General features: G+C 47.3%; 1 protein-coding gene across 1 annotated transcript; it reads left to right on the forward strand.

Moving 5' to 3' along the window:
- Positions 1-7819: 7819 nt before the first annotated feature.
- Positions 7820-12834, forward strand: CYTL1 (cytokine like 1). Its single transcript, XM_022567157.2, is given in 5 exon segments — positions 7820-8241; positions 10045-10089; positions 10230-10358; positions 11592-11671; positions 11673-12834. Coding segments are annotated over 5 exon segments (525 nt in total). The 5' UTR covers positions 7820-8010; the 3' UTR covers positions 11713-12834.
- Positions 12835-14474: the final 1640 nt, after the last annotated feature.

Genomic DNA, 14474 nt, shown 5'->3' on the forward strand with positions numbered 1-14474 from the left:
TTTTTTAAATAAATAAAATTAACATCACTAAAGGAAAACAACAACATCCATTATCAGCTACTGGCTGTGGAGGGCAGTCGGGGTGAAACCAGCTGGGTTCTCTGCTGTGCGTCTCACTGGCCATGTCTCATATCTGGGGGCTCTGGGGAAGGATCTGCTCCCAAGCTCATTCAGGTTACTGACCGACCCAGTTCCTCGTGGCTGTATGTCTGAGGTTCCCATTTCTGTGCTGGAGGCCAGAGGGGCCACTCTCTGCTCCTAGAGGCTGCCCCATTCCTTCCTGTGTTTCTCCCTCCACCTTCAGACCAGCAGTGTGGTCAAATCCTTTCCACACTTGGTAGATCCCTGAGTAATCTCCCTTTTGAGTAACTCAAAGTCAAATGATCAGTAACCTCCAGGACATCTGCAAGATCCTTTTTGCTGTATAAATAACTAAACCACAGGAATGATGTCTCCTACGTGGGCTCCACCCACACTCAAGGGGACGGGGTTCTACAGGGGCCTGGAGGTCATGGTAGAATTCTGCCTACCACAGTCAGGCTGGGCTAGGTTCTACCGTCATAACAAACAAGCCAGAGGTGGGCTGGGGTATAGCTCTAGGTCTCCACCTTGGGGTGAGGCCAGCAGAGCCGCCACTATCTCTGACCCAGTGGTCCCATAGCAGAGAGGAGGGGAAAGTGGCAACGCATGCACGGGCTCTTAAAGCTTCTGCCCAGAAGCAAATCCCATCATGTCCTCTCATGTGTCATTGCACGAAATGACTCACGTGGCCATGCAAAATTTCAAGGGAGCAGGGAAGCTCAGTGCTGGCTTGGAACCAGGAGAGAGGAGACTGGATGTATTTGATGATCAGCACCAATGATTGCCACAAATAGTGAATCATCAAAGAGAAGGCAATGGCTGTGAGCACCAGCTCTGTGCTGGGCGCCGCGCTGGGTCCTGTCTTGTTCAGAGCTCCTTTATTTTTAAGAGATAGAAAAACAACTCACTGAAACCAGCTCTAGCCAAAAGGAAATACTAAGTCTATAGCTAGAAATGACCCCAGGACAGCTTACAGAGTCCAAGGAGGAATTCCAGGACTGGGCCTCTGAGAACAGAATCAGGGATGGAGCTCCATCCAGACTCTCTTCTCCATCCATCTCCCAGCTCTGCTTCTGGCCTTGCCTGCTCCTCCAGCAGAGAAGCCCACTCCAGGTCAGGAGACATAACTGTTGGCAACCATGTAGGGACATTTGTGGAATGAGAGAGCGACTTTCTTCCTGTACCCATCAGTTCATTCCAGGGAAGGAAGCTGATTGGTCCCTCCTGGGCCATGTGCCCTTCACCATAACCATTGTGGGAAGGTTAGAAGTGGCCTAAGATGGAGTGAATGAACAAGGTCCACAACCAGGAAAAAAAAATGAAAAGAAAGAAAAGATAAAGAAAATGAAAACCACAGTCCCCACAGTCACACTGGCTATTTCATGTTTATTTCATCTTCACAAGAACTCTGGGCAATAAACGTTATAAATCCCATACATCAGAGGAAGACAAGGGGTGACAAGATTTGCACAGTCACATCACAACAGAAGTGAGATTTAAACTGAAGCCTCTATCACTCCAAAGCCTGTGTTCTTTCTGAGAAGCCAAGCTGGGACCCTTCTGAAAGACTTTTTCTGAGTCCTTTCTGCATAAACAGGCCCAAGGAAAATGTTTGAGAGAATTTGTCCTGCACACTGTTTCCTATTAAAATTTGAATCCATGTTTCAAGGATTATAGAGGGGTCTCTATTCTAAAACGTGGGATTATTTTCAGAATCACTGCCCCAAAGCAAAACCTGGCCTTGTTGTTTGTCTTCATTCCTTTACTCTGGACTATGTGGGCCAACTTTCCACTTGGGTTTGCCAAGAGCGCAAGTAACAAGCTCAAAACACATCACATAAACAGGGGGAGATGTGTGGCTTTTAACCAAAGGAACACTGCTGTTGACAGGACACCCTGGAGGCAACATTCCGGCTAGTTGTTCAACCTACACCCCTTGCTCAAATACCTCCTGGCTGTTACTGCTGTGTCAGGACAGCACAGGCATCACTGGCCCTGGATTCTGACCTCAAAGGCAGGCAGGAAGGGGGACTCAGAGGTAGTCTCTTTGCTAGAGAAGTGGCCTCTACCACCATCCCCTGATGTCAGCATCTCAGACTCCTTGTGTGTCCAGTGTGATGTTTTCCAAGGATGGAAACTGCCGCAGGGCTCTTCCGATCTCTGGTGAAAACAGCTACTGGCTGGACTTTGGGTAGCCGAGGAGATCTGAGATTGGCCATGGCCCTTTCAACCTTGGCTGCCATTGCAAACAGGCACAGGACAGGAACACAGGGAATATTCGGGGGAAAGGTGTGATTCTGAGTTTGAGCCAAGTAATGAAAGAGTTCTTATTTCTTATGGTCTGTTCAGGAATTTCCCATAACCCCGTAGGGCTGGGAACAAAAAAGTGTTTCCCTGGTTACCTGCATCACTTACAGGAATGTGCCAGTCTGAATAGCCAGAAGGAAAAGGTTAAGTGATCTTTATCTAAAAATGCTAAAAAGGAGTCCCAGACTATGAAAATACAAGGTCACGAGACAGACATGGCAGGATCTGCCAGCAGCACAAAGCTCAGGACTTCCTTCAATGGTCAGGGGATGAGATGGCATGTGTCCTCTCCAGACAGGGATGGGATAGCGTGTGTGCTGGACTCTACCAGCAGCCACATTGCGACCACAAGGAGACCTGGCTTTAGGATGGAGTCAGTGACATACGTGTCAGTTCAGGTTCAACCAAAGATGCAGAACCAGAAGCAGAGGCATAGTAAGAGATTATTTTATTGTAAGGAATTGGCTGACATGGTCGTGGAGGCCGGCATGGCCAAGAAAGTCCAAAACAGCAAGGCAGGCTGTCAGGAAGGGCAAACTAGAACTCAGGGTGATGGGTCGAAGCTACTCCACAGGCAGAATTTCTTCTTCCTCAGGGAAATTCTTCTTCATCAGCTCTGCTCTTAACATTTTTCAACTGACTGAATCAGGCCCACCCAGAATATCTAGAATAATCTCCTGTCCTTCGAGTCAACTGGTTATGGACTTTAATCACATCTACAAATACGTTCACAGTAGCACCTGGAGTAGCATTTGATTGAATAACCAGGGACTATAGCCTGGCACAGTTGACACATCAAAAGACCATCACAGTATGGAAGAAGGGGACAGAATAATTTCTTGGTGACTTCATCGAGCTCCTAGATCAAACCATTCCTGAGCGCCACACTACCACTACATGTTCCAGTTGAACTTTCCAGAAAATCTGGCCATGGGTATCTCAAACCGTGTTTTCTGTAACTCACAACCTTTAGTCCTAACTGACACAACAGGGGCCCAAACCAAGGAGGTTAACAGTTCTGACTAGACCTCTCAAGGAGGGCTGTGTTCCAATCTGGGTTCCAGCTAGTGAGAGACACATTGACACACAACAGGGATAAAGGGGCAGTCACTTCCATTCAGCAGGGAGATGTTTACTGAACACCTACTCTGTGTTGGACCTGGCCTCCATGCTGTGGACACAAAGACAAAGAGGACACTCGCTCTGCCTGTAGGGCGCAGACAAGCAAACAGACAAAGGCCAGAGTGGACAATGCCGTGTCAAAGCAGGGGCCATGGGAGCCTGTGCAGGCAGGTGGAGGGGACCCAATCCAGCAAGGCAGGCTTCCTGGAGAAAGTGACATTTCAGCTCAGTCTGGAAGGGTGAGAAGGAATGAACCAGGAACAAACAAGGTGAGGAAAAGACATTCCAAGAAGCAGGAACGGCATGTATGAAGGCCAAAGGCCACTTGGGTGTTATAAGTACAAACACTAGGGATTGCTAATGCTGTGTGATTTGGAGCAAGTCACTTCACCTCTCTGCGCCTCAGTGCCCTCCGTTGATGGTACTAGAATGAATGCATTAAGCCTGGTACAGGGCTTGGAGCAAGGCCGCATTTCAGGGTTAGCTATCATCACCATCATCATTGTCATTCCTTGATAAAAGTGCAGGAAAGGACAGGCAGAGATAGCTGGAGAGGTAGTCTGGGACCAGGCCACAGACCTCAGACTAGCTTCCAGGCCTCAGGGAACCAGGGAAGAATGTGAAACAGGCAAGCGTGGATTTCTGCTTTAGAAATGTCTACTGGGAGGAGAAAGAATTCTGGGCAGAGAGATGGTAACCGTAACGTAATTGTGGAAAAGGATGTTGAAGCCACTTCCCATGGAAAAAGTTTCAAGAAACTGGGGTGTTTGCTCAGAAAGAGAGCTGACTCTGTCTGGGGGGCAGGGATGAGTAGTGGTAGATAGGCTGACGGCTGAGAATCACGCAGGGCTGTTCTGTGGAAGAAGGTAACAGAGATTTAGGTCACAGGTGGTAGCTCCAGGGAGTCAGCACATCTCACCTTCACCTTGGGAAGAATTTGTATTGTTCACAGCTGCCCAGAGACTGGAGGGCAGTCTTAAAGGGCAATGAGCTCCCCATCCAGGGAGGTATGCAAACAGACTCTGGATGAATGCTTGACAGGGAAGCTGTAAAAGAAGCACAAGCACCAGGCAAGTTGATGCAGATCATTTCCAAGTTCCTCACAACCACGATCTCTGTTATCCTACTGAACCCCAGAGAGATGGTGTATTAGTTTCCTCTTGCTGCTGTAACAAATAACCACCAGCAGAATGGCTTAAAACAACACACATTTATTCTCTCACAGTTTTAGAGGTCAGAAGTCCACCATGAGTCCCACTGGACTAAAATCAAAGTCTTGGCGGGGCTGTGTTCCTTTCTGGAGGCTCTAGGGGAGAATCTTTTTTTTTTTTTTTTTTTGCCTTTCTAGAGGCTTCCTGCATCTCTTGGCTTGTGGCCTCTTCCCCTTCATACACTGCCCCCGCCCACATCCCCGTGCCCATCCCACATCCCCACAATGTTCCTCCACTTGCTGATGGAGCCACCGCCAGGGAGAGGCTCCTGAGGCACCAGGGTTCCCACTGTCATGCCACTTACCCTGTGTGTTCGATGAGTTAATTACCCTCTTTACTCTCCTCAGAGGACAGCATCTCTCATTCACTGTTTTATCCGTATTGTCCATCTCAGGCCTGCACACAATAGATTCTCAATAAATAAAGAAGTGTCTGGAGAATGAATGAAGAATCCATTCAAAGAGAATGGCTGGTAGCTACCATTCCAGCTGAGAAGCATTCACTCACTCATTAGCTCTGGCTGCTCAGCTCTCCTGACATAATGAGGTACCATGGCTTGATGGGACCCCTGCTCTTCTCACGCACTACGGGGGTTGGGAGAAACCTCTGGAGGAAGACAGAGGCTTCAGTCTGTGCGGAAATTCCCGCCTGGGTTTTTAGCATTCACGTTCCATACTGAGTAGCCTGATGCCAGGGAAGGAGCCAGGGAAGGGGCCAGGGAAGGGAGCTATTGGGGGCGCAGGGGGACAGCAGTGCCAAAGGAGAACTTTGTGAGCAAATACACACGTGCGTCCCCTGAGACCTCCTTCATCGAGGGCAGGGTCTCTCTGGCATGACTCCGGCTGTGCTCTGTGGGTTTCTTAATGGGTTTGTGTCTCACTCTGAGTAACAAGATTAACAGCCATCAGGTTAATTCAGCAAAGCTTTCCAGAGCATCTGCTCTGCCCGGCTGGGTGCTGGGTGCTGACAAGCCCAGATGCAGAAGGCAAGCACGGTGGGCGGGAAGGCAGATGGGATCCGGTTAGCGGGATGTCTGGTGCTTAGGGTGCAGAGGAGGCTTCTGATTTGCCCAGGGAGTCCTATCAAAAACCACACACGTGTCCAGGGTGGAACGAGGCCAGGTCTCCCAGCGACACATTTATCTCACCATCAAGTGCACAGAAAAGCCGGCTTTTTCAGCACAGCAATGCCTCCTCGATCGGATGGTCCAAGGACTTGTTTTGCTGCTTGGGCTGGTTTTTCCTCCCTGTCCTGAATTTGAAGCTCCTTCGATGAGCACATCCAGAAACACTGGAGCATTTCAAAGGAGTCCGGAGTCCCTGACTGGGGCCGGTTTGTCTGCCAGGGCAGCCCATGCCCCAGGCACTGCCACAGAAAGTGGGGAGACCCCTTGATCCAGAAGAAAAACACATCTGTGTTTGCTGCTTGCACCTCCAAACACACACAGTTCTGCCCTGCCTGAGAGGGCACCCAAAAGGCGGTCCCCAGGCCATCTTGCTAAAGGTGTTTAGAGAACATGCTCTCACCTGCAAAACAGGAAGGCAAGGCTGTGATCCCTGCCCAGGGCTTGAACACAGAAAAGTAGCAAAATAGAACATCAGGCCGGGAAGAGACCTCCCACTGCCTGGGGTGGTGCTGCTCTGTTTACGGACAGGGAATGGCACCTGTCAGGAAGGGATTTTTGTGGGCAGAGACAGGGAGAGGCTGGAGCTGAACTTTCATCCCTGCTGTTGATCCTCGATGCTGCCCCATATCCAGGACACCACGCTCCTTTCCCTTAACCTTCTGGTCCTCCACTTTGGTTGTTTTGTTCTGGGAAGGCGTGCCGGCCTGGGCCGCTCTTCTGCCCTCCCCTGCAGTGAGACAGGCTTTGGAGACAGGCAGACCCAGGTGCACAGATCTGCCTCCCCTTATAAGCCTTGTGACCCCAGACAGTTTCATATGCCCTGAGAGCCTCAGTTTCCTCATCTGGGAAATGGGAATAACCCCACCCACTTCACTGGCTTTCTGTGAAGCTCACGGCATTTGTGACAACAGCTGTGTAGTTGTATAAATGAGCTTCATGCATCACTGCTGGAGCATATGTGATACTTGGTGTTAAGTAAGAACCTTCCTCTCTTTTGACAGCTCCTTCGCGTTGCTTGTTCCTTGGTCTTGGGCAGCCCAAGAGCTCAAACTCATCTCTGGCTGCAAGAGTCCTGCTCTTCCCCAGTTCCACACTGCAGAATGGGAGGACGGAATGAAGACAAGGCAGAAAGCCCCACTGGACCCATTTGCCTCCAGCTTTATGACCTTGTACAAGTTGTTGGAACTCTGCGAGTCTCAATTTTCCCACATGGAAAACTGGACTGTTTTCTGCAGTACCTGCCTCACAGGGATGCTTGTAGGAAAGGAGACAGTGGCTTGTAGGAAAGGAGACTGTGATAATAGCTCAGCATCTTCTATTCCTCACTATGCTCTTATCATCCCCATTTCACAGATAAGGAGAGGGAAGAAAGAGTTAAGAAACTTGCCCAAGGTCATCACAGAAGTGGGTGACCATGCGATGCACCGAGCACCTAAGGGCAGAGCTTACTCTTCTAACTGGTACCCATGCTCCTGTATTTACAGGAGAGCAGCCTGCAGAGCATCATTTCTAAAAGAGACCCACATATGGAGAACGAACCCTTCCAGTGGGTCTGCTCTGTACCAGGACTTGTGCTGGGAGCTTGAAGTGGACCAGCTAGGGGAATGCTCCCGCATCCCTCATCACAGGCCCTAGCACAAGCCCATCTTCCAGATGCAGAGGCGCAGCTGCTCAGAAGGCAAGGGATTTCCCAAGGTTCCCCTGGCCAGTCAGTGGTGGGTGGATAGTGATACCCAGGCTGCCTGACCCCAAACCCCCGGATCACTGGTCCTCAATCCATCACTTCTGGTCCCTTTCCCTCCCCCAGTTCTGCTCCAAGAGATCAGCCAGTTTTACCAAACGGTCCCCATTCTAACTGAAGGGGCTGAATGCTCACTCCCGCCCCTCTGGCTGAACCACCATCCCTCCTGTCTCCCTCTTGTCCTCTGCCCCCCTCATCTGCCAATCCTGCCACTTCAGGAAGAGCCCCTGCCAAGAGAGAAAGTTCTATTGCAAGTTGTGTGAGAGGAAGACCCTGTTCCCTTCCAGGTGCCTGGCATCTCCCCCTCCCCGCCCCTGCCAGGAAGCACCTCCTCTCAACAAGGGGGACCTTTAGGTCTGAAAGGCTCCAGTGTCCACAGGCCAGGTGGGCGTGCTCTTGGCCTTGGCTGGGCACCACAGGAAATGGAGGCGTGGAGGACCACCCCCAAGCCTCTGCTTAAAGGGGCGGCTGGCCTCGGGCTGCAGTCAGGCCGCCTTTGCACCATGACCCCCCAGCTGCTTCCCCTGCTGATGCTGCTTCTGGCCGGCCCCCCCGCTGCTCAGCCGGCTCCCCCGACCTGCTACTCCAGGATGCTGGCCCTGAGCCGGGAGATCACCGCTGACTCCCGGAGCCTGCAGGTCATGGAGCCTTCGGTGAGTGCCCTCGGCCCCCCTGAGGACTGGGAGACCCAGTTCTCAAAAATTTGCCTTTGGACCAGGGAGAAGTCACTATTTTTCTTTTCTGGTCAATGTTAATTTCAAGGGTATTTGTGTTTTATTCCCATCTTATTAAATACCAATGGTTTGCACTTCCTTTTAAATACAAAGAAAATATAATCAAAGACATCACAATTTTTGTTTATAACTAGCTAGAAAATATCAGAGGATCTGTTTTAAAATGTAAAAAGAGAGAGAGAAAGAGAGAGAAGAGAAGAGAAGAGAAGGGAACAGGAGAAGAGAAGCTCCCATAGAGTTTAGAGCTCCAACTTAAGGAGGACCAAAGAGTCCTGCTTATTTCTTCTCTCCACTAGCCAGCAGGAGCTAAGGGGGCAACTCCCAGAATCAGCCCCGCCCCTAACCTGCTGTAGATTACTCAGCCCTGAGCCTCAGCATCCTCAGCTGTGAGAGGGGATGGCTGAGCCCCTCACCGGCTTCGGGCAGCTGGAGGGTCGAAGACTTGGATGCAGACACAGCCCGCACAGAGGACAACCCAGGATGTCTGCACTGTTCTCGACACTGTGTTAAGAGGAGGAGCCAGGGGCCACTCAGAACTAGGATCTGGCCTCCTGACAGCTCGTCCAGTGTAGAGACAAAACAAATTAAACTTCAACGCTCTGCTAAAATTTAAAAGTATCCCTTTACCACTTCAACTAAAATGCACCATTCTCAGATGTGGGGCTTACGATACCCTAACACCTCCTTTGTATTTTCTTTTTGAAACTTAAATGATGAGCATTTCTTTCAACTTATGAAAGTCATATACTTTGAAAATGGTTGGAAAAGGCACAAAAGACAAAGAAGAAAATAAATATTACTGCAATTCTACCACCTAGAGGTGACCTGCTGCCATCACATTCAGAGGGTAGGATTTCAGCTCTGGGTCTGTACATAGTTATCCAAGTGTGTAGACAAATTGGATCAAACAACACAGCAGTTCTGCAATTTACTTTTCAGTGACTCTGTCAAATAAATTAATATTTCTTTGTAACAACATTTGGTTGTATTTTTGCGCCCCAATGTATCCGCAAATTCCTTGCTATTAAATATGTAGAGCAATCATCTTTTAAAAATATATGATTTTAAAGCTTAAAATAATGCATAGGCTCAGAGCTGGAAGGAAGTGGAGGTTATGTGTTCTAGCTCTCTAATCTCACAACTGGGAAACCGAGTCACAAAGAAGAAGGAGACCTACCCCACGCCGCACAGGGAGCCACTGGTCGGGAGGGACCAGAATCTGGGTCTTCTGACCTTCAGGCCAGCACAGAAGCAAAAGTGAAATATAGTAATATAAAAGTGTACCTATATATACTGTTTTATATTACTAAAGTATATACTGTATATATTACTATGTCTAGATTACAGTTATAGAACTGTTTTAATATATATACATATATAGACACACATATTTATATGTATGTATCTCTCTCTTTCTCTCTCTCTCTCTCTATATATATATGTATGTATATGTGTGGGTGTATATATATATATATAAAACTGTTCCCTAGCTCATAGTCAATGATAAAATGGTTGCATTCTAAAAGTCGAATTCTAGAAGTGCAGTTTACTTTGGGGGAATGTGGCATATGGTACAAGAAAGTATTGTGCATGGCAGCATCAAGGAAGGCCCCAGGGATCTGGGGCTGCTCTGGTTTTGGGGAGGCTGGCAGAGAGCCTTCTGTGGCCAGGCTGAGGGTGTGTCCCTGTGAGCAACACAGAAACCCGTTTCCCTTTCTGCAGGAGCCGTGTGTGAGATACCTGCCCAGGCTGTACCTGGATATACACGTAAGAGGGGTCTGCCTGCCTGCGGGAGGGCTTGGAGTGGGAATGGGGAGAGACTGTGCAGGAGGGCCAGGAGTCCCCAGCTCCCGCGTCTCTGGCTACTGACTTCCACCACGAGACCCGTCCCTGTTGTCCACTCACAGAATTACTGTGTGCTGGCCAAGCTGCGGGACTTTGTGGCATCGCCCCAGTGTTGGAAGGTGGCCCGGGTAGATGCCTTGAAGGACAAAGTGCGGAAACTGTACATCATCATGAACTCGTTCTGCAGGAGGGTAAGTGATGCCATTGAACATTCTTTTTCTGCTTGTCATCAGCCAAGAACTTAAGAGAAGGGTTAGGAGAAGAGGGAGATGAGGAGGAGGAAAACAAAAGCTTGTGGGGTGCTTCCAGGTCACAAAGCCCTTCCTCAACCCTATAGCTCTCGCTGAGTGCTGGGGGACTCGTGACAAGACTCCTCCTGTCCTCCAGCTCCATCTCCAACACCCAAGACCACAGGCTGCGAGTCAAATGGGGCTGGGATTGCGGGTAGAGGACTCTGGAATTCCGAGAATTCCCAGAGCCCTGGGATCAGGGGAGACTTCCTGGAGGAGGGGCTTCTGGTGTGCTCTGTGTTGGGAGGAATCTGACAGCAGAGGGGAGGGAGACGGGAAAAACACAGAATCAGCACTGGTTAAGATGTAGAAAGCAGAGTTGTGTGGTCCTAGCGGCACAGGCTTCAGCATCAGGCAGACCTGAGCCCCTGTCTTCACCTCCCTGCTTCCTAAATGCCAGTGTCCCCTCCTCTCTCTGGGCCACAGTTTCCTCATTCGTGAATGATACCCATGTCAGGAGAGCATTGGGAGGATAATACTACTTACAACCTGACCCTGTGTGTGCTGGGCGCTGTAGTAACTCCCTCGGTCCTAAGATCTCTATCAAGGTGACTAAACATAGAATACCGAACACCAGGCCTGGCCCAGGAAACTAATAATTAGCTATTAGGTTTTTTAGCTTTAAGTTTTGTTAAGATTTGTTTGTTACTATGCATCAAAGATGAGCCAAGCATTTTGTCCCACACCCATTCCCCTCCTCATTCCCCTCTCCCCTTGGTCATGGAGGGGAGACAAGAAGAAGACATAATACAGTCTGAAAAGTGCTGCTGTTGGCTCTAAAGTGTTTGAAGGTGAGACCTGGTGCTGTTACTCATGGTATCCCCGATGTCTGGCCCAGAGTTTTTGCTCAGTAATTGAGATTTATTCATTTATTCACTCCCTTGCCCAATCTATCCATCTATCCATCTGGTCAACCAACGTACAACTGAATTCAATAGTCAAAGACTATATGAGATTCAATGGGAAGGTGAAGAAAGACGTAACCAGCTCTCCTTGGGGGAATGAAGGTTGGAGAATTTTCACACAAAGGGGAACAATTGAACAGTCTTTGAGGATAACCAGGAGTCCTATAGTTGTGCATGGGCTCTGTGGCCACCTTCAGTGACATTCCTGCTCATTGCACATCTTTTCCAGGATTTGGTGTTCCTGTTGGATGACTGCAATGCCTTGGAATACCCAATCCTAGTGACCACGGTCCTGCCAGATCATCAGAGCTAAGGCAGCTCAGACCAGAGAGAGACCCCAGGGGGACTGAAGTTATGTCAGCTGCCCAGACACAATGGGCTAAAGCCATGGCCCCCACAGGTCTCCCTGAAACTGTCATGTGTCTCTCCACCTTCTGGAAAGCAAGGCTTGTGCTCCTACCCTAGAAACGATTTTTAACATAGTTAGAAGCCTTGCTTCTCCTTCCCCTTGGTTTTGTCTCACCAGGATGGTGAGGCACACAAGCATGTTGATTTGATCACTAAGGAGAAAAGGGCAAACCAGCTTCCTTTTTATGAACAACTAGCTTGAGAACAAGCAAAATAGTATGTTTGCAGCACCACTTTAACGGAGTAGTGGTACCATTTTTCTTTCTTGATAAAAACCTGCTTTACATTTAACCAAGCTTCTATTTTATACCTTCTCTCTCTACAAATTTTCCTTACACTTATCTTTCATTTTTAAGGAAATTTCATTATCTATAAGATGTATTTGCGAGGATCATAATTACATAGTGCTGATGGGAACCACTCTTTCATTGAAAGGTGATGAAAATCAAATAAAGACTATCATTACAGTGAGAAACACGTGTCCTGCTGTATTTGTCCAAGGTGGGTGTCAGGGTGTTTATTTCATGCTCTTTCTGCAAGTTGCTGCTTTTAGCAAGATATGTCTTTCTTCCTCTTTCCATCGAGCACAGGTGTTTCTGGGTCTGCTTCAAACCACCTGTGTGAATGTCTGTCTTTAAAGCGTCCGAAGATGCTCTAATTTATGTTTGGGGACAGACTGTATCCTGCATCGTACCCATGGCAGTGCAGTATCTGACACGTCATAAACATCAGTTCACTGAGTCACCATAACAAACCTAGAGACAGGCATCGTAGGAGGCTGAGGCTCATGTAGATTAGGTAACTTGACCAAGGTCACCAGCTGCTAAGTGGGGAGGCTGGATTGAACTCAAAGAGCTCCAAAGCCCACACTCTCCCCTGTGTCCCACACTGGCTCTCTGCAGGTGAAGCATGCTTGTTTAATTAATTCATGAACACAACAGTAACATCTCAGTTAAGTAACTGGATTGTTGAAAAAGATTTCAAATATTGATTTTTTAAAAGTTCACATGCTCCACTGTGGTCTTTTTGTTTCCTTTACTCCCTTCTGTACACGTGGGCCATACTTTCCCTCCCTGTTCTTAGGTGTCTTTGACTTAGATGATTTATGAGAATGATTTAGTAGCTTATGCTTTTATATCTAGAAGCACAAGACCAGAGCATCACAGTACTGGTTTCCTAGGGCGCCATAACAGGGTACCGTAAACTGGGCTTAAAGTTAAGAGAAATTTATTGCCTCATAGTTCTAGAGGTTAGAAGTTCTGAAATCTAAGTGTTGGCAGGGTCATCCTCTCCCTGAAGGCTTTAGGATAGAGGATCCTTCCTTGCATCTTCCTAGCTTCTGGTGGCTACTGGTAATCCTTGTCATTCCTTGGCTATAGACACATCGATTCAATCTCTGTCCCCATCAACACATGGTATTTACCTGGCGTCTGTATCCCTGTGTCCAAAATTCCCTCTTCTTGAAGTAAATTATCTCTGTTTGCAGATGACATGATCTTATATACAGAAAATGTTAAACACTCCACCAAAGAAAACCTGTTAGAATTAAGTAAATTTGCAGGAGAGAAAATCAATATACAAAAATCAGTTGCATTTCTATACACTAACAACAAACTTTCAGAAAGAGAAATTAAGAAAAAATCCCATTTACAATAGTATCAAAAAGTATAAAATACATAGGAATTAATTTAACCAAGGAGGTAAAATACCTGCACACTGAAAACTATGAGACATTGATGAAAGAAAATGAGGAAGACACAAATAAATGGAAAGCTATCCCCTTTTCATGGATTAGAAGAATTAATACCATTAAAATAAAAGTATTGTCCATACTGCCCAAAGTGATCTGCAGATTCAACTTAATCCCTATCAAAATTCCCCCTGGCATTTTTAACAGAAACAGAAAAAAGCAATCCTAAAATTCATATGGAACCACAAAAGACCTCAAATAGCCAAAGCAATCTTGACAAAGAACAAAGCTCAAAGTATCACATCATTTCAAATTATACTAAAAGCTATAGTCAAAACGAGATGGTACTGGCACATGGATCAGAACACATAGAACAGTGGAAGAGAACGGAGAGCCCAGATATAAAAGGAGAACCCAGATATATACTCATGCATAACTTTGACATGGACACCAAGAACACACAATAGGGAAAGGATAGTCTCTTCGATCAGTGGTGCTGGGAAAATTGGTATTCACACGCAAAAGAAACTAGACCTCTGTCTTACACCGCTCACAAAACTGGATTAGACTTAAATGTAAGACTTGAAATCATACAGCTACTAGAAGAAAACATAGGGAAAAATCTCCCTAACATTGATCTTAGCAATGATTTTGTTTGTTTATTTTAAATATTTTTTTGAATGGTTAAATTTATTTATTTTTATTTTTTTGGCTGTGTCACGTGGTATCTTAGTTCCCCAACCAGGGATTGAACCTGTGCCCCTGCAGTGGAAGCACGGAGTCCCAACCACCGGACTGCCAGGGAAGTCCCAGCAATGATTTTTTGGATATGACACTTAAAGCACAGGCAACAAAAGCAAAAGTAAACAAGTGGGACTACATCAAACTTAAAAGCTTCTGCACAGCAAAGGAAACCATGAAAAAAAAAAAAGGCAACTTACGGAATGTGAGAAAATATGTGCACCATGTATCTGATAAGGGGTTAATATCCAAAGTACATAAGAAATCTTTAAA

Source organism: Delphinapterus leucas, chromosome 5, assembly GCF_059928025.1.
Source record: "Delphinapterus leucas isolate spDelLeu-1000000601 "Yukka" chromosome 5, BTC_Dleu_Yukka2, whole genome shotgun sequence".
Lineage (NCBI taxonomy): Eukaryota > Metazoa > Chordata > Mammalia > Artiodactyla > Monodontidae > Delphinapterus > Delphinapterus leucas.